The 25524-nt window shown below is 40.3% G+C and overlaps 1 protein-coding gene across 1 annotated transcript in view; it reads right to left on the minus strand.

Annotated features, from left to right (window-relative positions):
• Positions 1-9884: 9884 nt before the first annotated feature.
• XPO4 (exportin 4) overlaps positions 9885-25524 on the minus strand; it is a 254758-nt gene continuing 239118 nt past the window's right edge. Inside the window, 1 exon segment of the mRNA XM_030200298.1 lies at positions 9885-10749. Coding sequence (XP_030056158.1) covers positions 10555-10749 — 195 coding nt within the window. The 3' untranslated portion in view covers positions 9885-10554.

Genomic DNA, 25524 nt, shown 5'->3' on the forward strand with positions numbered 1-25524 from the left:
CAGCTAAGGCTCCCTTGTAAATGTGTTTTGCAGATTAGATAATACTATATTTAATTTTTCTTAACCCTTTACAGCTGCACCAATTTTTAGAAGTGAGGGCTCCTAAATGATAGTCTAGATGGTTATTGGACTCTTAAGATTTAGGTGCTGGATTATTCCTTATTTTTCTTATTCTCTTTTTTTCCTTTAATACCTCCCTCAGGGATTGTGTTTTCATGCTATTTTTTGGACTATAGCCTGTTTTAATATTTCTCATGGGTGGGTATGGGTTTTTTTTTTTGGGGGGGGGGGGGGGGGGGTATTTTTTTCTCTCCTGCCCAGTATTACATGAATTTCTTTATTGACAAAGTTATCTTTGGATTGTAAGCATTTGATTTTTTTTTTTTTTTTAATAGAAGACTCCTCCAACCATTCTGTCATTAGGCACCCATACTTACCCTAGGGGATTTTTTCTTTTAGCCCAAATGTAATGAAAAACTTTCCTTTTAAGCTTAATAAAAAAAAGTAATTGGAATGGGGAGAGCCATAAACGAGGTCTAAAAGTTTAGGAAGTACGATCATTTTAATCACATGAACCCTGTCAAGTCAGGATAGATTAAGGCCCTCCCAGTGCTCTAGCTCCCCCAAAAGTTCTTGCAAGTGCACTGGAAAATTCAAAGATGTCTAATAAGGACCTGGAAGGATGGATGCCCAAATATTTAATTGATTTATCCACCCAGTAGAAGGGGTACCTATCTAAGTTCTTGCTGCACAGGAGAGGGAATAGCGAGGTTTAAGACACAAATTTGGTCATATTTGTACAGAAGCCAAACAACATGCCATAACCAAAGACAAGAAACATGTTCCAAAGAGATGTCTGGGTCCATTAGTGAAAGCAGATCATCATCAGCGAACAACATAATTTTGTGCTGCTCACCCCCACAGCTTACACCAGTAATAGCATAATTTAAGCAAATGGATTGAGCCACAGGTTCAATATATAGTGCAAAAAGGAGGGGGGAGAGTGTACAGCCTTGTCTAGTACCCCACTAGAGCTCAAATTCTGATGAATAGGTACCATTGATGAAAAGGGTAGCTAAAAGCTGATTATATAATGAATGTATCCAGCCCAGGAAAGCACCAAGGGTCACAAACAAGAAGGGCCAATACACCTGACCAAAGTTCTTTTCAGCATCAATAGAAAGTAACAAAGCAGGGTCTACCCACTGACCATCAGCACTAATCAGGTGTAGGGCTCTGCAAACGTTGTCAAATGTCTGACATCCCGTAATTAAGCCAGTCTGATCCTCAGCCACCAACCGAGGCATGTACTGCTGAAGTCTCTGGGCCAAGATCTTAGTGAAAATGTTATAATAGGTACCCAGGAGACAGATAGGTCTATATGAAGCACATTGTTGTGGGTCTTTACCTGGTTTAAGAATAACTGGAATGGCCAGCAGGCACCAGGTATAGGACAATAGGGTATCACTATTTATAGAGTTAAATAGCTTAGGGGCCCTTTTACTAAGCCATGGTAGGGCGTGCTAAATTGACCCTACTGCCGGGGTAGCATAGGTGCCCAGCAGTAATTCCGAAGTTAGCACACGGTTTCCTGCAGTAGAAAATGTTGTTTTCTATTGCAGGGGGCATTCCCTGGTGTTAATTGGCAGTGCAGCCACATTGTCGTGCACTGCACGAGTAGCACATGGGCCCTTACCGCCTTCTAAAGAGGTAGCAGTAGTGGCTCAGGCAGTAAATAGCTACACACTAATTTTAATATTAGCGCATGGCCATTTACTGCTCCTTTAAAAAAAAAAAAGGCCTTTTTCCTGCCGCAGCAAAAAATGGCCCAGCGCCTGCCAAAACTAGGGTGGGTTCACTTTTTACTGCGGCTTAGTAAAAGGGCCCTTTAGTTAGCAGAGGGGCTATATACTTTTTATAACATTTGTGAGACTTGTTTTGTGTATCCATCTTTGTCTGGAGCTTTACCATGAGGCAGATTCTTAATAGCCCAAAGAGTTTCTACATCATCAATAGGCTTAAATAGTGCAGTGGCCTCTGCTTCCATAACAGTAGGCAGGGGAATATTATCTAAGGAGGTAATAGCTTACGAGGATGGTGCAGTTTCAGGAGTATAAAGATGAGAATAAAAATTAACAAATTCAGATTAGATTTCAGCTGCAGAAAGGCAGAGATCACCTGCTACAGTCTTTATTTTTGAGATATAATTAGGAAAGCACTGTTGTCTCAAACAATGGGCTAGCAAGTGGCTGGCTTGATTTCCAAATTCAAAATAGATTTGTCTGGTTTGCTGGGGGTGGGCTCGTGCCTCATGCAGCTGCTGATCTAGATCAGAGGTTTCCTGTCCCTGCTTTTTTGGGAGCCTCCAAGTTGCATAGCTCATAAGGATATAATTTTATCACACATCATGGCCTTTAATCCTTCCCAAACAACATCAAGGGTATCGTTATTCCACTAAATCTTTCTCAAATTGTTCCACATGTGCAGGATCTGAAAGCAAAAGCATCATTAACACAGGCCTCCCCTCTGCTGCAAAATTGAGAGATTTAATATTAAAGTGAGAGGCACATGCTCTGACCAAGTCCAGGTATGAAAATTATTTACTGGGCATGAGATTGTACAACAGCATCACCCAGCCGCAAATCTATGCGCGACTGTTACGGGTATGAGAAAAAAAAAGTATAATCTCTGTCTCATGGATTGACTAGTCACTAGAGATCCTCCAGATCCCAATGGAGGAGAAAAGACTTAAGGCGCTGTCTATCTCCATGAGCATATCTGATGTCAGTGGCTGAGTTATCCAGCTCCGGGCAAATTGTCAAATTAAAATCCCCACCCAATCAACAAATAGCCCTCACTATGTCTTAACAATAAAGCAGTTAAGTCATCATAAAATACCCCTTGGTTAGTATTGGGGGTATATGTATTTAGCAAGGTCAGGACAATTTGTTGAGGGGAGATGTTCTAGTGCTCTTATTTCAATATTTATTTTATTTATTTGTTACATTTGTATCCCACATTTTCCCACCTTTTGCAGGCCCAATGTGGCTTACATATTACCGTTAATGGCGTTAGCTGGTTCCGGTCTGAACAAATACAAGGTGATAATATGGTAGATAAGGTACATGTATGGTAGGTACAATTGGGGGGAACTTAGAGGGGGAGGAAGAGTCAGGTAATGTCCATTACGGTCTTTAGTTATATTGTGTCACAGGTGTCCAGGTGTTTTTTATGTTGTGTTGGTGGGGTATCCTCTTCTGAGCAGGACTGTCTTTAGTGCCTTCTGGAAATTTAGGTGGTCTAGCATAGTTTTTACGGCTTTTGGCAGTGCATTCCATAATTGTGCGCTTAAGTAGGAAAAGCTGGATGCATAGGTGGATTTGTATTTGAGTCCTTTGTTGCTTGAGTAGTGGAGGTTTAGGTAAGCATGCAGATCTTGTGGTATTTCTGGTTGGCAGGTCGATAAGGTCAGTCATGTATCCAGGTGCCTCGCTGTAAATAATTTTATGAACAGTCGTGCAGATTTTGAAAGTGATACATTCTTTGATTGGTAGCCAGTGCAGTTTTTCTTGGAGTGGTTTGGCGCTGTCAAAACCCGTTTTTCCAAATATAAGCCTGGCTGCTTGTATCACCTTATGAAGCTGGCATGAGAGATGACGGGAAACCAAAATTCCCACCCAACTTGTTTTTCTTCGGATGCAGCATGTTACATGCTAAATACAGGGGCAAAAACTTATGCTGCAAAATTAGATGTTCATGTCACCTCAGACGGTGAATCTCTTGGACAAAGCATATACCACAGACAGACGTGCTGCCTCCTTAAACAAGAGACATATCTTAGTTAGTGAATTTAGACCCTTTGCATTAAGGGTCATCCAACTAATCATTTATTCAAATAACTATGACAAAAGCATACCAGCAACAGCATATAAAGGCAAGCCAAAATTTTCCCCATGTGAAATAGAGAAATCCACTGCAGCTGACAGCTATAAGTCAACCCTCCCTCTGTGCCCTTCCCATCCATCTCCCCCATCCCTTCTCAGCACAAAGAAGCTAGCATGGCCATAATAGCCCTTGCTAGTAAAAGGAGGTAGTGAGGTTGCCATACACATAGCTCCCAGGTCTCTGCTTCAAGGTGCAACACAATAGCAACAAAATCTCTGAGTAAGCCAATATCACTAAAACCAGATAATCAGGAGTCACACACACTGAGTGTAGAAAGAGAAAAGTCCAGGACGAGCACAAAATAGCTTATTACCAGCATTTTATGTTAATGTTGGGCTCGTGGATGGCAGTTTGACTGCTGAGTGTTGCCTGATCAAGCAACATTTGCACCTTGCACCCACTGCCACTTAAGGCTTGGCTTGATGGAGGCAACGTGTCCCGGTGAACCTGAAGAGACTTGCTGTTTAGGGACCGGCTCTCTCTCCAAGACTGCCAGTGCCTCCCTCTTTGGATTTTACATGGTGGAGTTTGCCTTGGTAGTAGAAGGCAACCGCAAAGGGATGCTGCCATTTATACTTGATGCTCTGTTCCTGCAGCTGGAGTTTGATAGGTTTAAGCTCACTGCGGTGTTTAAGAGTGGCAGCTGACAAGTCCTGGTATATTTCAACCTTATAAGTATCCTGCACCAGGTGCTCCATGTCCCGAGCTTTAGTATTGCATCGCTTCTTTGGTTTTAAATTCAGTGAAGCAGGCTATAAGATCCCGTGCCCTATGCACCCTCTCAGCTTTATTAGTTCCAGGTTCTAGTGGGTTCACAGGATCCAATAGGAGAAAACTATCCAGTTTTTGTAGTCTCCTCACAGTTGTACTCAGGCATTTCAGGTAAACTGCAGCAATGGAGATGTGAGCAGCTGCTGAAGTTTTTCTAGGTCTTCGACGTTCTCTGCCAGAAACACTTCCTGGGAAGCTGATGCTTGGTCTCTAAGGCCACAAGGGCATCTACATGCTCAACAAGGCCTACCTCCAGGTCCTCAACCCGATGGCCCAGCTCAATCTCACCATGCAGATCTGCTGCCAAGGTCACAAGCTCCGTCCAAAGCGCTACTAAATTCAATGTAATGTCCAGCATCCATTCTCGCAGTTCTCCTAAAGGTGAGGCGGACTGCTCAGCAGATGACGAAGGCGCACGAGAAGAATCTGCAGTTTCTGCTGCTGTTGCCATCTAATGTGCTTCCTCCACCAGAGGTGTGATAGGCAAACTCTTGCAGGTTAACTCGCCTTACTGCTGATATTTTCCACTCAAAATGCTCAGAAAAGTTACCATTATCTGGGAAAGCAAGAGGGACTGCTTACACAAGGTGATTAGCTAAATGAAACCCGCAGGCCATGTGGAGCTATCAGCTCAAGCAGCCATATTGGGCAATGACGTTACTCCCCTTGATCCACATATGTGTCACTAGTCATTTTGACTATTATAACTTTTTGCATCATGGTATGTGGTAGATTGCACTTAAGATTGCAACTAGTACAGAATACAACAGTTAGGCTTGTTTATAATGAAAACTTCTATAAGAATGTTACTCCACTGCTTATGGAGCAGCACAGGGTCACAGGATAAAGTTTGTTATGCTTTAACATCTTCCCCTTTTGTTTCTGAACAGTCTGAAATTGTAAGCCACTATATAAAAAAAGAAACATAGGCAAGTTTATATTTTGAAGAACATAGCTAGTTCTGTAGCATAAATATAAACAATGTTTGATTAATTTATCCAGTGTTGGCTTTAATTGTCTGATAGTCTTCTAGTAAAGGTTCCCTTCACAAGGACTGTGCTAAGAAGTCAGAAGGTTACATAGGTAATAACCAAACCACAAAATGTATTGGTTGAAATAAGAAGGGGCTTGGTAACGACTTTTCTTGATGTTTTAATCTTGAATGAGCCATTCATTTTCTAACTGTTCTCCTGCTTTACTTGCTCTGGTTGCTCTCAGCCATCTCTCACTAATTAAGAGTCCAGGAAGAGAGACTATATCAAAGAATATTGCATCATCTATTAATCAGTATGGATGGGGTATGAAGAATCTATATCTCTGAAAGTACCTAGGCTGGCAGTCAAACATAAGGCACAAAAAGGAGGAAGAGAAAAAAAAAAGATGGAGGACTTGGATATTTTCTTAGTACTCAAGTAATTAAATACAAATCTGTTTTATTTTAACATGGGACCATTTTAACAGGTTCTCTTCTCTTGCTTCAGACCATTTTGCTGTGAAGAGTCACTCCATGTCATAATCCTGTAACAGTTTGACAAAGCCACTTCTGTATCACATTCAGCAATGATGAAAGGAGCTATGAAGGTGATGTTGCTCTTGAATATGGCCCCTCCACATTAAGTGCACTGCATAAACCACCGACTCATGGATTAGCTGATTATCAAAAGACATTTATAGTAAAGAGAATACCTGTGCAGAAGCATAAGCAGACTTATTTTATCTTTTGAAAACAGTTACAACTGTAAATAAGATTTTCCCCCCAATAAATTAGCCTGGATTGCTCTTAATCCAACTATGATACTTGCATCCCACTTCACATCTACTGCCTAATGAGTCAGTTTTCCTAACAAAATAAAAAAACTGGTTCTCAATAAATTGTGAACAATAAAAATTTCTCATATAAAGGAGGAAAAAGCCTCAAGAAGTCAACAGGCTCAAAAAAGCTCACGGCTTAAAAGCCAACAGAGCTATCTTGCTTCATCATAGACAATAAACCTCCGTGAACTAACATACAATTTGTGCGCTTAGAATCATATACTATAACATGATACATTTAGTGCTATAAAAGCATTATTGACCATGCCATAGTATATGGTTCTAAGAGAACAAATTGTATGTTAACTCAGAGGTTGTGAGCTTTTTTGAGCCTGTTGGCTTCTTGAGGCTTTTTCCTCCTTTATATAAGGAATTTTCATTGTTTGTTCACAATTTCTTGAGAACCAGAGTTTTGATTATTTTTTATGTACAATTGGGGTTCTCTTCCCTTTTTTTTTGATTTAGAAGTTTTCAGATTTCCTAACACTGTCATAAAAGTTAACTTAAAAAAAAATCAACTTTGCAATAAATCTGCTTATATTTTGACAAATATTAACTTCATTTTTGTAAAATACAAGTCTACAACCATAGTCAATTCCAAATGTATGCACACTGCCTTTACATAGAAAGTATTTTATTAAACATATTCTTCGGTATCAACTAATGCACAGTATTTTGATTGTGTACACAGAATCTGCTAAACTTTGGTTTGCAACATCCAATGACCACCACTTACAGTACACATCATTAACAGCCTGCTGTTCTACTGTTCTATGCAGGTAGCATCAATAAAAATGCATGGTCTTCTCAATCTACTTCTTTAAAGACCATTCCACCAACAGGTATGTTCTACCCATGATGGAATGCAAAGCAAAATCTTTAAAAAAAATGAACAAAATAATTTTCTACAGCATGACATAATTAAATAAAACTATCAGACATTCTGGATGTGTGCATACGTTTTGCCAGTGTTCAAGGAAAAGTGCCCATAAGAAGAATCCACTGTAAATACAGATGAACTGTGCAAAAACTGTTTCCAAAAGAACTGTGCGTTTCCACTATATGCAGTTCACATGACAAATAGAAACAAGTACAGTGAAATCAGCAAGCATCTGTCATAATACAGATTTAGCCAACAGGCTCTTTCGAGTGATTATTTTTCTATGGACACAGGCTATAATCAGAAAAGCTCCCTAATCATTTAAAGACATTTCCTGAACACTGTTCAAATGGAATGATTTTTGGAAGCTTATCTTAATGCAGATCATCTTACTAAATAAAACCTACTGCTTCTTCCCAAGACTTGTTACAAATTTAACACCTCTGCCATAAAAAAGGCACATTGAGTGCCCTGGTGGAAAGAGGACGTAAAACTAATCTGGAGCTGAAGAGTTCCTCGTAGCTCCACATAATATATCCTTCATTTTGTGAATTAACCCCAGTTGAAAAAAAGGTACCTTGGTTACTGTAACATCCATAAATATGGGTCCCAAAAAAACAACAAGGCAAGCAATCCGCAAACTCCAACGTGGAAAACAGAACAGCAGATCAGTAATAGATATTTAAAACTTTATTAGTAGTACCATATATCAGAATATTGCCCGACACAGGCTGTGTTTTGCCCAGAAGGGCTGCGTCAGGGGCTATGGTATAAACCGTGTTATGGAATGCTTGTACAGCAGTTGATGCTATTTGTTCACATCAATCTTGGAAAACATTAAAAACTTGAAAAAACCAGCAGGAAAGCAATAACTGTTGTCCACCGGCACACATGAATCGCTTTCCTGTTGGTTTTTTTTCAAGTTTTTAATGTTTTCCAAGATTGATGTGAACAAATAGCAGAAACTGCTGTACAAACATTCCATAAAGCGAAACAACCACAGAAGGTGATCTCTCCACAGGAGAAATGAAGAACACCAGGTACACACAGTGGATCCAAAAAGAGTCCTCTCTCATGTAATGTCTTCCCAAACAATGTCTTTATTAAAATCAATAAAGACATTGTTTGGGAAGACATTACATGAGAGAGGACTCTTTTTGGATCCACTGTGTGTACCTGGGGTACAACATTCCATAACACGGTTTTATACCATAGCCCCTGACGCAGCCCTTTTCTAGGCAAAACACAGCCTGTGTCGGGCAATATTCTGATATATGGTACATACTAATAAAGTTTAAATATCTATTACTGATCTGCTGTTCTGTTTTCCACATCCATAAATATAACTATTACAGAGACCCATGACTTAGTGACTAAAAACCTAGTAAAACAGTACCAACTGTATCTTGATGGGGCAAAAAAAATACGTGCATCTCATGGTGAAACAGACAGATTCATTGTTGAAAAACAAAGAGCAGCATATCAGTCAGTCCCAAAAGTAAGGTATCCTCCAGCACAATTAAAGACATATTTTGTAAGGAAGCCCTGTGACCTATTTGTGAATTGTTATGTTTAGTGATTTGCCTTGTACATTTAGTCATCATTGCTGCAAAAGTGGTTACTGCTGTACATGGGCTCTTCATAATATCTTAACTTAAAAAGGAAGAAACTGAATATGCTGGGGGGGGAAACCATGATGCCAGAGTGGTCAATATTTTCTCAGTCTACCTCAGATGTCACTGACTGGAGCAGAATGATAGATTTCAAAAACCTAAACTCCTGAGAAACATTGGTGCGGTTCCAGCTAGACTTTACTACTAGTTTAATAAATGGATAAGGAGGGTGCCAGCAAGGAAAGCTCCTACAGGCACATGGCCAGGAGAGAGTCATCATTATGGATGAAATCCAACATGTATGCTCCAAGCTACTCTAATGATCTGCAGAACTAATTGTCATGTGTAGTTCTGTGTGATTTGATTGGGGTTGAGATGAACACCTGAAGATGGCACAGAGTTGCAAATATGATGCTACACATGGCATTGAGAAAGCATATATACTATACATTTTTTTACAAATTTAAGAACCACATGGAGAACAGATGATAGCATGGTCTAACAATTCTTTCATCTAATGCCCAACTTACAAAGAACACAGTGCACAGTGTGTATAAATCAACAACTTGCACCCCTTCCCAAATCATTATTGCTGAAGCAAAGAGGCCAACATAGAAATCTGTTGGATTCAGGTTTGGATGTTTAAACACACACAGAGAAAAGCAAAATAAACTGGATGTAAATCTTGCACTAAAGTTATGTTCCCAAATAGTAGGTATGTATTAAACAAAAAACAACAAAAAAAGGAAAGGCAGAAAATTGTACATGGCAGTTGCACGTTGACATCCAAATATCCAAAACTTTTGCAAAGCATCAAAAACGTGTGTGATTCCATATTAGACCTTATCTTTGCTGTTTTTTTTTTTTTTTTTTTTTTAATAAGGCAGTGAATGGTGACAATTCCAAAAGTTCATTGGAAAAAATGAACATATACACCTTTTTCTTCTGAACTGAAAAAAAAAAAAAAGAATCCTGTGCTACACAAACCATGCAACACCTGGCCGACGTAGAAAAACCCACCCTGGAGAAGTTAAAAAAATACCATTTGGTGTCTTTCACTGAATGAGAAACGCAATCTTCCCAGAGGAAAATAAAGCTTACAACAGTAATCATTTATAGTTTTGTATATATACAGTATATTCAGTCTAAGATTTGATGGTGTTCAGTAACAATTCTGTATGAATTCAGTAAGTTTGTCTATTCGGGTATGTTTTTCAATCAACCTGGGGAAGGCACTGAATATATTTATCACTGTGCCCATTCAGTGTGCACATAAATGTATATGGAATTTCTTTTAAAAATATTTCAGCTTGCCATCCATCTTTACCAACCCACTATTACAGATTGTGGTTAACATATCAGAAGCAGTCAAAGGTGACCTCTCCTATTCAATGGTGTTGCTGCAAACATCCAAGCGCTTAAAATCCGAACGGGCCACAAAGAACCTGGGAACAGGTACAGGATTCAGTCATTTCTCAGCAATTTTCAGTGCATTTGCAGAAAGGGTCTATGTATGCATAGTTTTTTTTCTGTTTATTTACACAAAGGAGACCACCAACATTTGCCATAAATTCTTCTAAGCTCTTTAGAAGGCCATCTTTTGCTTACGGTTCCAGTGTGGGAGGGGTGCTGCTTGTAGTAAGCTTGTTGAAGGCATCTGCTAAACGTGGTAATCAGGGGGTCTTGCTGACTTGACAGTAGTGTTTCAACCAGTTCTGAATATTCAGCCTATGGTACACACACAGTTCATGGTTAGCTTTACAGTGGAACAAAAAAAGGTATGAAACTATATCCAGATTTATGGAGTCAAATTTTAACTTTTATCAAAATCCTGGAAGACCTACCTCTAACAAAACATACCATAATGATCCATCATTTGAACTTTAGTACAGTACTGTTTTCATCTGTTATTCCATTAATGGACTCTCTATACATGTTACTTTTATACACTATATTTCCCATGTTTCTTATATAATTACTAATTGTATATTTTTATTTATTTTTATTACATTTGTACCCACGCTTTCCCACTCATGGCAGGCTCAATGAGGCAGGCAATGGAAGGTTAAGTGACTGCCCAGAGTCATAAGGAGCTGCTGTGCCGGGAATCGAACTCAGTTCCTCAGGACCAAAGTCCACCACCCTAACCACCTAGGCCACTCCTCCCAGTGGGTGATACCATGATGGAGCAATGTAAGCCACATAGAGCCTGCAAATATGTGGGAATATGGGATGCAAATGCAATAATAAACCTGAAGTAGTTTAGGATGTAATGAAGGGAGCCATTTAACAAATTCAAGTGTTGAATTGCTTACATATCATTTTACTGCTTAATACTTAAGATGACCACAGCTAGTTCAAACAGGATGGGACATACTACAGCACAACTTGATAAAGGGACTCAGTGTATGTAAAAGTTGCATCCATCGAGACAATATACAGTATACATATACAATCATGTCACTCCATTGCTCCAAGCAATACCATTGGTTACCCACAGAACAGGGAATAAAATATAAAATTCTGCTTCTTACATTCAAAGCATTCCAGTTAGGTTCACCATTCTATTTATCCACTCTGACGATTCCATCTACTCCTAACTAGTGTTTTGCGATCTTAAAATGATCATCGCTTATTCCTATCCGGACCTCATATGGCCCAAATGGAAACAGAGTGCATTCTATTTTGCAGCTCCTGCACTATGGAACTCTCTGCCTTTGTCAGTAGAGAGTGAGCTATCGCTTTGAGATTTTAAGACGGTAATAAAAATGGCTATTTCAACAGGCTTATGATCTTTGAATCAGACACTGATTGGGTGGCTCCGGGAGTTGCCCTGTTGAACCTATATGTGTATTGTATGATCTTGATTCTCTATCCCTATCTCCATTATAATTCTTTTCATTATATTTGTACACAGCTTCGCACTGCAAGTCAGTTAATGCGGCATACGAAATCTTGAAAATGTAGCATAAAAGGTTGTGCTCAATTCAAATGCATCAACTGTCAATAAACTTGGATTTTAATGCTCTATGGCAATTAACAGCATGGAAATCTCTGCTTCACTAGAAATTCTCTCTCTGCTAGGACATGGCAGGCACTGATCCCCAAATAATTGGTGCCTGAATCTGAAAGCATGGGCATAGTACTGAGGCAAATAGGCTGTGAAAACATCACTAGATCACAACTGTAAATCTCATTTATAAGGATCCCTTTGGATACTCTGTATTTGTAAAACAGTCTTTCAAAAAATTACCTTTTTATATGCAAGTTTTAAGTATTTTTTTCTTAAAAATCGTTTTCTATTTTGTTACTCATACTGTTGGGTTTTTTCATCTTTTTCTCATTTCAGGTTTTTTTCCATCAGTTAAAAAAAAAAATAATTTTACTCAAATTCTTGTAATAAACAACATATCTCTAAAGAGGTATGACATGTCAAACAAAATAAAGAACAAAGTTTAACCTCCTCAAATAATGGGATAAAAAAAAAATATCTTCATAGAATGAATAAAATAGTTAAAGCATCATCAATCCTCACCAAACCTAACCTAACACCCTATCCATCTGAAATGTCCCCTTGTCCTACTTCTGACCCCAGTCTGCCTCTCCTCTATTTATTTATTACATTTGTATCCCACACTTTCCCACCTCTTTTTGCAGGCTCAATGTGGCTTACAATACATCATGGATGGTGGAAATACATAAGAAAATAGATATTTAGTATTACAGAAGGAACTTGGGTACATGATGATAATAAAGCATAATAAAGTATAACAAGCAAGTATTATATGACTCTAAGTTATATATTATAATATATATATATTATCACTACTACCATAATATATTACATCCTATATAATAAAAGCACCTCCAACGTTCTGAAGCTGGCTGCGTGGACAAAAACCTTGAAGCGTTCATGCTCCTGCACTCATCTCCTGATATGACGACGTCTCCCCACTCCCGAAGCGTCACGAACCAATGTGCCCAATCACAAAATAGCAGCGCTGCAGCCAGCAACAACAGACAAAAAAAAAAAAAAAACCCCTGCCAAACCCGTGCAAACTTCTTCAATCGATGAACGAAAAACAGCGCTCCAAAAAAACGGACGTGAAGACCCCCCTCCGCACAACTGCCTCGCACAAACAGTGACCGCCCAAAAAAAAAAGCCTTGAGACGAGACTGCCTGACGGGCTGAGACGCTCACAGCTGATCCTCTCCCCCCCCCCGCACAACTGCCTCTGCGAAAATAGTTGACCGCCAAAAAAAAAAAGGCTCGAGACGAGACCAGCCTGAAGGCTGAGACGCGCTGAACAGCCTCCCTACACAGTTACTGCTGTGCTGGCCAATTCGTGCTGAAATACAGAACGGTAAGGAGGGAGGGGACCATCACTAACTTCACTGTTCCCTGTCTTCAAGTCGACCGAAGAGGGAGGAGGGGGCGGGGCCTGCACCTCAGACAGAAGAAGAGCAAGTTACCGCTGTGCTGGCAAATTCACTGCTGAAATACGGAACGGTAAGGAGGGAGGGGACCATCGCTAACTTCACTGTTCCCTGTCTTCAAGTCAGACCAAAGAGCGAAGGGGCGGGGCCTGCACCTCAGACGGAAGGAGAGCAAGGGAAGGAGGGGGTCATGGAACTCAGTTCCACACACACATACTCTCTGTATCTCTCTGTCACACACACAGTCTCTCTCAGACACACACGCTCTTTCACTCCGTCTCACTCTCACACACTCTCACACACACTACACTCTGTCTCAATGACCGCCCCTGTGGTTCCTGCCCACACACTCTCTCACATCAGATGGAAGGAGAGGAAGGGAAGGAGGGGGTCATGGAACTTAGACCCACACAAACACTGTCACACTGTATCTCTCTGTCACACACAGACAGTCTTTCATTCTCTGTGTCCCACTCTCACACACACTCTCTCTCAGACACACACAGTCTGTCTCTCTCTCTCTGGGGTCTGGAACTCAAAAACAAAGGGTGACTTCACCTCGCACAGGAGGGGGGGCCTGCACCTCGGACGGCAGAGGGGGGCCTGCCTGCACCTCATCCGGAAGGGGAGGAAGGGAAGGAGAGTGTCATGGAAGCTGGACCCACACATACACACTTTGTCACACTGTATCTCTCTGTCACACACACACACACACTCTCACAGGACGGTTGGTGAACATAGGGTGAGAGCACAAACACGCAGACAAATACATTGGGTCAATTAAACTTAAAAGAAAAAAAAACACAGGAAAAACAGAATGGTTGGTGGACATGGGGAGGGGGTTGCTTCACATGGGGGTACGACAGGACAACACATTAAATACAATTAACAGGGAAAAAAATGTCATACTCATGAACAATCTTCCACATTAAACACCCTTCACAATTACTCCATCTCATTATAGCACTTTACTATGAACTGTTTGGTTAACAACAATTAACATATGAATATAACCTTGCTAGTGGCCCGTTTCATTTCTAACAGAAACGGGCCTTTTTTACTAGTTCTAATATATTATTATAATATATATATTATTATATATTATAAAACAATTCTGGATATGTGTGAAGGAGTTCACATTTGTTGATCTTTGTGGTATGCCTTGTTAAAGAGATGGGTCTTCAGTAATCTGCGGAAGTTAGTTAGTTCATAGATCGTTTTTAAGTTGTGCGGCAGTGCGTTCCAGAATTGTGTACTCAAGTAGGAGAAGGTTGACGCATGCATTAGTCTGTATTTTAGACTTTTGCAGTTGGGGAAGTGAAGACTGAGGAATGTGTGGGATGATTTTTTTAGCATTCCTGGGTGGTAAGTCTATCAGGTCTGACATGTAGGCTGGGGCATCTCCGTGAATGATTTTGTGAACTTTGTACTTAATCCTTTTCTTTTCAGATTTTTCCTCCCTCTAATCCAGGGGTTGTCAACCCAGTTCTTTGAATACACCCAGTCAGGTTTTCAGGATACCCATAATCCAAACCAGAACATCGCACTGGAAAAAAATCAAATCCATGGTTCACCGAAGAGCTGAAAAAAAACCTTAAAACACAAGTCAGAAAACTAGAACGCGTATGGAACAAAAAGAGAGACGAACAAACACTAAACGCCTGGAAATTGCTTCGGAGAAAATACAAATATACCATAAAACAGACTAAAAGACTACATTACGAAACAATAATAGGACCAAACTACAAAGATACACAAACTCTTCAACCTTGTGAACAAACTGTTAGACACCACACCAGTCACAAACAACGGCAAAGACATACCAGATGTAGACAACCTTGCGAAATACTTCGAGGAGAAAATTATACAATTATGACTCAAAATACCCGCTAGCCCTATTGAATACGCCACAATTCTAGATTGTCTAGATCCAGAAGAAGGAACATACCCAGCAGACAGAACCTGGACCGAATTCGAACTACTATCAGAAGACCTCATCTCTGAAACACTTAAAAGATTTGCCAAATCCCACTGCAAACTAGACATTTGCCCAAACAACCTCATGAAATCTGCTCCTCAACAATTCATAATAGACCTAACGAGCCACGTAAACTTCATGCTACAAAACGGACTTTTCCCAAAAGAAAAAGGAAAAATCTTACTCACCCCAATTCCCAAAGACACAAAGAAAAGCACGAGCGAAATAACCAATTACAGACCAGTAGTGTCCATACCACTAATAACCAAAATAACTGAAGGAATGGTAACAAAACAACTCACAAACTACCTAAACAAACACTCAATACTACATGATGCCCAATCAGGATTCCGATCAAATCATAGCACAGAAACGGTCTTAGTCACCCTTATGACTAAATTTAAACAAATAATAGCAACCGGAAACAATATACTCCTCCTACAATTTGACATGTCAAGTGCCTTCGATATGGTTGACCACGGAATCCTATTACACATACTTGAATATTTTCGCATTGGAGGAAATGTCCTGAACTGGTTCAAGGGGTTCCTAACACAGCGCTCGTATCAAGTTACATCAAATTCAACCACATCTAATGCATGGACACCTGAATGTGGAGTACCACAAGGATCACCCCTCTCACCAACCATTTTCAACCTAATGATGATCCCTTTGGCAAAACTCCTATCAAACCATAACCTCAACCCATATATATACGCCGATGATGTAACAATATACATCCCTTTCAAACAGGACATCAAAGAAATCTATAACGAAATCAAAGTCTACACATCATGAACACATGGGCAAATGCATTTCATCTGAAATTAAATGCAGAAAAAACTCAATGCCTGATACTCACCTCCCAATACAACACGAACGAATTTACCGCTATAAACACACCAAAATTAAACCTTCCAATCTCAGAAACGCTAAAAATCCTTGGAGTCACTATCGACCGCCACTTAACACTCAAAACTCATGCAAACAATACAACCAAAAAGATGTTCTACTGCATGTGGAAACTGAAAAGAATAAGACCATTCTTCCCAAGATCCGTCTTTCGCTGCCTAATGTAATCCCTCGTATTAAGCCATCTGGATTACTGCAACTCACTATACGCAGGCTGCAAAGAGCAAATACTGAGGAAACTTCAAACAGCCCAGAATACAGCAGCCAGACTCATCTTCGGAAAACCAAAATATGAAAGTGCAAAACCCTTACGAGAGAAGCTACACTGGCTTCCACTCAAGGAACGCATTACTTTTAAAGTATGCACGTTAATCCACAAAATCATTCACGGCGAAGCTCCAGCCTACATGTCTGAGTTAATAGACCTACCACCCAGAAACGCCAAAAGATCATCCTGAACCTTCCTCAACCTCCACTTCCCTAATTGCAAGGGCGTAAAATACAAGACGCTACACGCGTCAACCTTTTCTCACGTGGGCACGCAGTTCTGGAACACACTGCCGCGCAACCTGAGAACGATCCACGAGCAAACCTTCTTCCGCAAACTATTGAAGACCCATCTTTTTGAAAAAATCTACGGAAAGAAGCAAAACACAAAGTCCACACTCACTGTTCACTAATGCATCAATACATCCGCTTCCGAACTCTCATCCCCCGTAGTCTCACCTCACTCATACCTTTACTCACAGAAATATGTATACCATACATAATGCCCTTTTAACCTCCCGCTGTCTCCTTCCAGTGTTTCAAGGTTTAGTTCCAATGTTTATATTCCTTAACAACACCTTGATTGTCTTGTATAACTCTTCAAAATGTAATCCATAACCAAGTTTTAACAAATTATATTTCCATCATTCATATCGTATTGTAAGCCACACTGAGCCCACAAAAAGGTGGGAAAATGTGGGATACAAATGCAATAAATAAATAAATAAATAATGAATAATCATGATAAATTACATCTGCATACAATGGTCCCATTATTAGCATTTAGAGCTTACTACTCCTTATTCCCCATCTCGTGTTCAGGGGACATTCAATGAAATTATATGAAAATACTTTTAAAACAAATAGAAGGAAATATTTTTTCACACAAAGAATAGTTAAGCTCTGGAACTCGCTGCTGGAGGATGTGGTAACAGCAGTTAGTGTACCTAGGTTTAAAAAAAAAAAAGCTTTGGACAAGTTCCTGAAGGGAAAGTCCACAGTCTGTTATTAAGATGGACATAGGGGAAGCTATTGCTTGCCCCAGGATTGGTAGCATGGAATGTTGCTACTAATTGGGTTCCTGCCAGGCACTTGTGACCTGGATTGGCAACTGTTGGAAGCAGGATATTGGGCTAGATGAACCCAGTATAGCTATTCATATGTTATGTCCTACGATCCCTGAATGACCGTCACATGGTTCTACCTGAACCTCTTTTAGCACAATTAGAGGCAACAAGACATTCTGCTTTATATTTTATAGGCCTGCCTTTTTCGAACTCCCTATCTCACAATTCGTGGTAAGGTATCTCTGAAAAAAATTTAAATACGCATTAAAAACTTGGTTTTTCAGGAGGCCTATGGCACATGATGGGTTATGCTCTGGCTGCTCCGTCTACTTACATGTGAAATTGTCATTTTTTTAAGTTTTGCCCTTACTCTGTCAGTATGAAAGCCAATCTTTTCTATTATCATACTGTAGTTCCTTTCTGTATTTGTATCTTAGGGGTATGTTTACTAAAGTGCGTTAGCATTTTTAACGTGCCTTTAAAGTTAAGGCGCGTTAAATGCTAACACGTCTATAGATTTCTATGGGCGCATAAGCGTTTAACGCACATTAATCATTAACACGCATTAACCACGCTAACGCGCCTATAGCGCACCTTAGTAAACATAGGCATTTAGTCTGTAAGCTGCTTTGCTCTACGTGATATAGTATGTTTATTCAAGCTTGACATACCACTGTTACTTTAAGCAAGATCAAAGAGGTTTACAATGGTATAATAAAAACAAATAAAATACAAATCATCCCTAAATAAATAAATGCAAATCTATCCTGTTATAAAATCTGGCTCTTATGGTCTGGATAAATTACCAGATTTAATCACCTTACATTTCACTATTTAAACAATTCAAATAATGCAATGCATTACTCATTCAACATAATCTACAATAGACATAAAATACAACAAAGATCAAAACAAAATTAAAGGAAAAAAAACCTACATAGCATACTGACACAAAAATGTTAGAAAAAGATAACAAAATAAGATACCTGAAAATTCTGAAAGAAATAGCAGGGGGCCCTTTTACTAAACCTTAGCATGTGCTAATGGACATTATTGTGTGCTAAATGCAGAATGTCTTATTTTATACCTATGGGCCATGTGGCACTTTGGGGCCCTTTTACTAAAGCTTAGTGTGCACTAACCTTCCAATATTCAAAGCTATTTAACTGACCGGCTAAATGGCGTATTAGTGCCGATAACCAGTTATCTCTGCTGAATATTGTCGGTAAAACACCTAACTGGATAAGTTTAGCTGTCAAACAGGACCACATAAATAGCTGTTCTATCTTTAACTGCTAAAATGTTAACCAGTTAGTCCTGAATATCGGCAAAACCAGTTAACATAAGAACAGCTATACTGGGTCAGACCAATGGTCCATCTAGTCCAGTATCCTGCCTCCAACAGTGGCCAATCCAGGTCACAAGTAGCTAGCAGAAATCGAAATAGTAGAAGCATGCCATGCTATGAATCCCAGGGCAAGCAGTGACTTCCCTTTTCCTAATAATTCCTAGCATCTTGTTTGCTTTTTTGGCTGTTACCGCACATTAAACAGAAGATTTCAGCATATTGTCTACACCACCACCTAGATCTTTTTCTTGGGTGCTGATCCCTCTTGCAAGAAAACTACTTTTTCAACAAAATGGGCAGTTAACTCACAATCTAGAACATAAGAACATGAGTAACCATACTGGGTCAGACCAAGTCCATCTAGCCCAGTATCCTGTTTTCCCAAACAGTGGCCAAGCCAGGTCACAAGTACCTGGCAGAAACTCAATTAGCAGCAACATTCCATGCTACTAATCCCAGGGAAGCAGTTGCTTCCCCATGTCTATCTCAATAGCAGACTATGGACTTTTCCTCCAGGAATTTGTCCAAACCGTTTTAAAACTCAGATACGCTAACTGCTTTTACCACATCCTCTGGCAATGAGTTCCAGAGCTTAACTATTCGTTGAGTGAAAAAATATTTCTTCCTATTTGTTTTTTTTTTTATTTATTTAAACAAGAATCTTTATTGAATAAGTAAGACAAAATGTAAATACAGGCACAACAGTAAGCTTCCAGGCTTTAGTACATACTGTAAAACCTGGAACTTGTTTCTTCAATACTTATTCATTGAGTAATAAAACATTCAATATTCTTGGTGTTTTACACATTTTTTCCCCCTTCTTCCCCCTAAACAATCTGCAACAAAACATTTCCACGTTATTGGTCAAAAAAACTCTCCAAATCCCCCTTCCCCTTACAGTGTCTAAGGTAACAACAGTGATTCAACATATCAAATGTTTCTCTATAGCTCATTACGTCTTCGGTATATCCAAAGGTCCCAGATCTTAGTCCATTTCGACAACTGGTGTCTCTCTTTTGCCATCAGTCTTTCTCTCTCTGCAATGTTCCGCAATAGGGTCATCCATTGGACAACAGACGGGCTATTTTTTTGCTTCCATGAGCGAGCAATAAGCAATCTTCCCGCACATAAGCAATGTTTGATTAACACTTGACCAAAGTCATTTACCCCCAAGATAGTTTTATGAAACAGAAATACAGCAGGGTCATATGGTATCTCAACTCCCACCCAGTATCTAATCCGGGCTTGGACAGCTTTCCAGAAGGCTTTTACTTTGTAACATGTCCACCAAATATGGCCCAATGTACCACGCTGGCCACATCTACGCCAACAAGTCGGGGAAGCTGTTCCAAACATATGATTTAACCTTACCGGGGTTAGATACCAACGGTATAGTACTTTTGTTAAATTTTCTTGAACATTAACAGCTGGAGAAATGCGTACAGAACGCCTCTCCATTCTCTGCCACTCCTCAGCTGAGTAACTGACCCCTAATTCTTTCTCCCACAGCACCCTGTGCTTATGGCTAACACACATGTTATCTCGCAAGTGCCCATAGATCAAAGTAATAAGGCCACGTGTCCCTTGTTCTCGAACACAGAGTTCTTCTAAAAAGGTCACGTCACCCATTAAATAGGCACGTGTGCCTTCTGATGACAAAAAATGAATCAATTGAGCGTAGGCATATTGATCTGTAGAGGGTAACCTGTATGTATCTGCCAATTCCTGGAATGATATGAAGGTATCTTTATTAATCAATTGCCCCTATAGATATAACCCTTGCTTTTTCCATCTAGTGAAAACTGAGCGTGTGCAGCCTAATGGGAATGCTAAATTACAAACAATAGGTGATAACCGAGAGCAATAGATTCGTTTTAAGCGTTCCATTTTATCCCAGCATGACAAAGTGAACTCAATGATCGGGCTCACCTCCTCCCCCAAGCGATGATGTTTAGGCGGCAACCAGAGTAAGTGGCCTAATTTCAAAGGGCTATGTAGTATATATTGTTCCATCTTTACCCAAAGTTTGTGAGGGGCTTCTTGAAACCATTCCACTGCGGATTTAACCTGAGCCGCTCTATGATATAAGTCCACTTTAGGGATCACTAAACCACCTTTGGTCTTACGGTCTGTATACATTATGGAGGGGTGGATTCTAGATTTGCCTCCTTTCCAGATGAACTTCTCTAATCGTTTCTGCAGGGAGTGAAGCACATGGTCACTAATAGGGAGTGGCAGAGCCTGGAAAAGATACAGTAATCGCGGTAATATATTCATTTTCACTGTGGCTATTCTCCCAAACCAAGATAAACCAAGGGGCTCCCATCTTTCCAAGTCCTCCCTAATGTCTTTCAGTAACGGAGTATAGTTAGCCTCATTAATTTCTTGCAATTTAGCAGTGAGGAAAATTCCCAAATATTTAAGACCCTTAGAGGCTCATTTTCAAAGCACTTAGCCTCCCAAAGTTCCATAGAAACCTATGGAACTTAGCCTCCCAAAGTGCTTTGAAAATATGCCTCTTAGTTACCCACCTCAAAGGATATAATTGCTTACAACGGTGATATTGTTCCTTTGTCATACCCCCTGCCATTGCTTCTGTTTTCTCATAATTAATCTTAAATCCTGACACCTGCCCATAAGTTTCCAATTCACTTATAACCTGGGGTATAGAATCTAAAGGTGAGGTAAGGGTCAAAAGGACATCATCTGCAAACAATGCCACCTTTGATTCCCAGTCTTTCACCCTCACTCCCTTTATCCCTGGATGATTCCTAATAGCCCATGCCAATGGTTCCATTACTAAAGCAAATAAAAGTGGCGATAGAGGGCACCCTTGACGTGTCCCTCTATTCAGCTCAAAGAAGGCGGATATCTGCCCATTAATTTTTACCCCTGCTTTCGGCTGAGTGTATAGTTCTTTAATCCAGTCCCTAAAATTAGAACCAAATCCAAACTGTTGTAAAACCTGGTGCAGGAATGGCCAATGCACCCTATCGAATGCTTTTTCAGCGTTCACACTCAGTAGACAATACGGTGTTTTACTCTGCCGGGCAATATACATAGCATTCAGAGTTCGTCTAATATTGTCCGAGGCCTGTCTATTGGCGACAAAACTCACCTGATCTGGATGTATTAAGGTAGGCAGAATTTCTGTTAATCTACTTGCTAATACCTTAGCCAGGATGCGAACATCCACATTAAGTACAGAGATGGGGCGGTAAGAAGAGCATTCAGTCATCTCCTTTTTAGGCTTCAGGATCACTGCAAACCATGCCTCTTTCATAGTTGGCGGGAGATTATCTCCTTTCACTACAGCATTAAGCACATCTGTCAACACAGGTGCCAAGTAGGGGCAAATTTTTTATAGAATTCAGCCGTATAGCCATCCAATCCCGGTGATTTGGCGGTTTTCAAAGTTTTTATAGCTGCTAGGACCTCACGCATGTCAATAGGTGCATCTAGCATTTGTTGTTGATCTTGTGTTAAGGATGGTAGAGCCATTTTTTGCAAGTATGATTGAATACTCTCCTCCTGTATACCCCCATCTCTGGCATAAAGCTTAGCATAATATTCATTGAAACGGACTCTAATCTCTGGAGATGTTCGGAGCACCTCTCCTTTGGATCCCTTAATACGATAAATATTACGATCTGCTCTTAGTTTTCGCAATTTAATAGCTAACTGCCTACTTATCTTATTTTTGGTGGTATATGTGTGAAGCTTTAGTCTTTCGTTAATATACTCAAGATCTTGAGCTAGCAGGGCTTCTAGTTGTATTCTGGTAGCTTGTAAAGCTCTATATATCTTAAGAGAGCCTGTGGCTTTATGTTTACTTTCTAATATCCCAATTTTCTCTCTTAGCTGCAAGGTAGCTTGCAACCTCTGTTTCTTAAGCTTTCCAGCAACCTTAATAAAGTGACCTCTGGACATCGCTTTAAGGGCTTTCCACACTATAGCAATTGAGGGCCCTGAGGTTACATTAAAAGACAGGTATTCCTTCAGGACCTTTACATATTCCTGACAAACTGCTTCCTGTTTTAACAGCCCATTATTTAATGTCCAGTGCCCTACCCGCTGTTTTCCTGTCTGCCAATCTAGTTGTATCACACAAGGAGCATGATCAGATACAGTAATATTATTTATATGTGCTTTTGTGAGTTGATCTCCTAATAGCTTATCAATCAACAAGTAGTCAATCCGTGAGTATGTAGAATGTACTGGAGAATAAAAAGAGTAATCACGCTCAGTGGGGTGCATGTCTCTCCAAGAGTCAAAAAGTCCCATATGCCTAACAAAAGTGTTAAAATATTTGGCCAAGACTTTGTCATTACCAGAGTTGCGTCCCGATTTATCCACTTCAGGGCAAAGAGTGGCACTGAAATCACCACCCAGTATAAGCTGACCTCCCAGCACTGTGTGTATTCGTTTCTTAAGTAATTGAAAGAAAGATGGTTGATTAGTATTTGGCCCATATATAGATCCCAGAGTAACCTCCTGATTTTCAAATGTCCCCCTGAGTAGAAGATATCTGCCCTTTGGATCTCTTTTCACCTGATGGATTTGTATTGGCAGGTCAGACTGGAGCAATATCGCTACCCCTCTTTGTTTCTTATCAGATATGTCTGAGGCAAAATAAATCTTAGAGTAATAAACATGTCTAAACAAATATTCATGCGCCCTTTTCAAATGAGTTTCTTGCAACATAAATAGACATAAACCCCAGGTGGTTATCTCTTGCCAAATCAACTGTCGCTTTCTAGGAGCATTTAGGCCTTTGACATTGAGAGTCATAATCTTTAAAGTAGCTGCCATAGAGTATACTTAACAGAAAGATAATGAAAATTCATTTGCATATCTAGATATCATCTGCAGACACTATAGTACCCTTCCCTCCCGTTTCCCCTGAACCCATCCCCCCCTAGCCTCCCATCTCCCTTCCTCCCCTTTCCCCTTCATAAGCAGAGTAGCAAACTTCCCCAGAGGAGTCTACTCACTCGCTTCCTAGCAAGATCAACCCCCGCAGTATACAACCCAACCACACCACCTCCGCCCAACCCCGCATGACATCCTCCTTATACCCGACAGACTTATCTCCGCCATAAATGTAGATCATAAGGAAATAAAGCAGAAAATGTCAGGCTTCGTGTACTCTTTCAGCAACCTCACTTTAGAGCACAATTACAGTCAGGTGTTGCACATAGTCTGCCGTGGTTTCTTTGCCTTATTAAAAACTTGTTGCCATTGTCGCACTTTGTCTCTCTTGTCAACAGTAGTCTCCAAGTGTAGTTCAGTAGTCGGTCCATCATGCTCGCTGCTTGTAGAATCTGCTGTGCCGCCTCCGGGGAGCGAACTTTGTGTAGCTTTCCAGTAATAGTAAAGCATACTGCAAAGGGAAAAGCCCATCGGTATTTTATGTTATTTTGCCCCAGTACCTCCAGTATCGGTTTCATATTTCGTCTTTGTTGTAAAGTATAGGCTGATAAGTCTTGGAATACCGAAATAGGTGTGTCTTGAAAGCACAAATCCTTTTGTTGCCTAGCCAGGCCATATAGATGTTCTTTCTCTGAGTATTTCCAGAAGCGGACCACAATGTCCCTGGGTTTATTAGGGAGCGACTTGCCTAGCGCTCTATGGGCTCGTTCAATTTCTGGGACCTGTTGATCTGGATCTCCCTTCAAAATATGCTTACATAGTTCATGTACTAGTTTGGGAACATCTTCTTGATCTCCAGCCTCTGGAATGCCTCGAAACCTTAAATTATTTAGTCTCCCTCTGTTCTCGATGTCATCAAATTTGTATTGTAATTCCTCCATTTGATTAGCAAAGTCCACCTCCTTCTCTTTCATTTGGTTCATCAGATCCACATGTTCGTCCACCCGGCCTTCAAGATCCTCCACTCGATTACCAATTTCCTTGATCTCACCTCGCAAATTTTCAATGCGTTCCACAATGTCTGATTTCATGCGAGCTAAGTCTTTGCGGAGGTCTCGAAGCACTTTGGTGAACTGTGAGTCCTTATTGTTGCCAGTATCTTCGTCGGAGTGATTCGAATCAAAATCTGAGGCCTCCTCTTCCCGAGATGATGCATGACTGTTAGCAGTTTTAGCATTACGGAGGCTGCCTCGTACTCCTGGCTTTGGCCTCTGCGATTTTCGATTTCTGTGACATTTCTTTCCTGTAAGTACCACTTGTATATTCTTCCTGCCTTCGTTTCGCGGTAAAGTCCACCGGTTATATAGTGAAAAAGTAGCGATTTTAGCGGGGCTGAGCCGGAACGATGAGTTCAGGCTGCCATCGAGGTTGCTGACGTCACCGGAAGTCTCTTCCTATTTGTTTTAAAAGTATTTCTATGTAACTTCCTCAAGTGTCCCCTAGTCTTTGTACTTTTGGAATAAGTAAAACATCGATTTACTCCTACTCGTTCTACACTACTCAGGACTGTACAGATCTCAATCATATTTCCCCTCATCCATCTCTTTTCCAAGCTGAAGAGC

Source organism: Microcaecilia unicolor, chromosome 4 (assembly GCF_901765095.1).
Source record: "Microcaecilia unicolor chromosome 4, aMicUni1.1, whole genome shotgun sequence".
Lineage (NCBI taxonomy): Eukaryota > Metazoa > Chordata > Amphibia > Gymnophiona > Siphonopidae > Microcaecilia > Microcaecilia unicolor.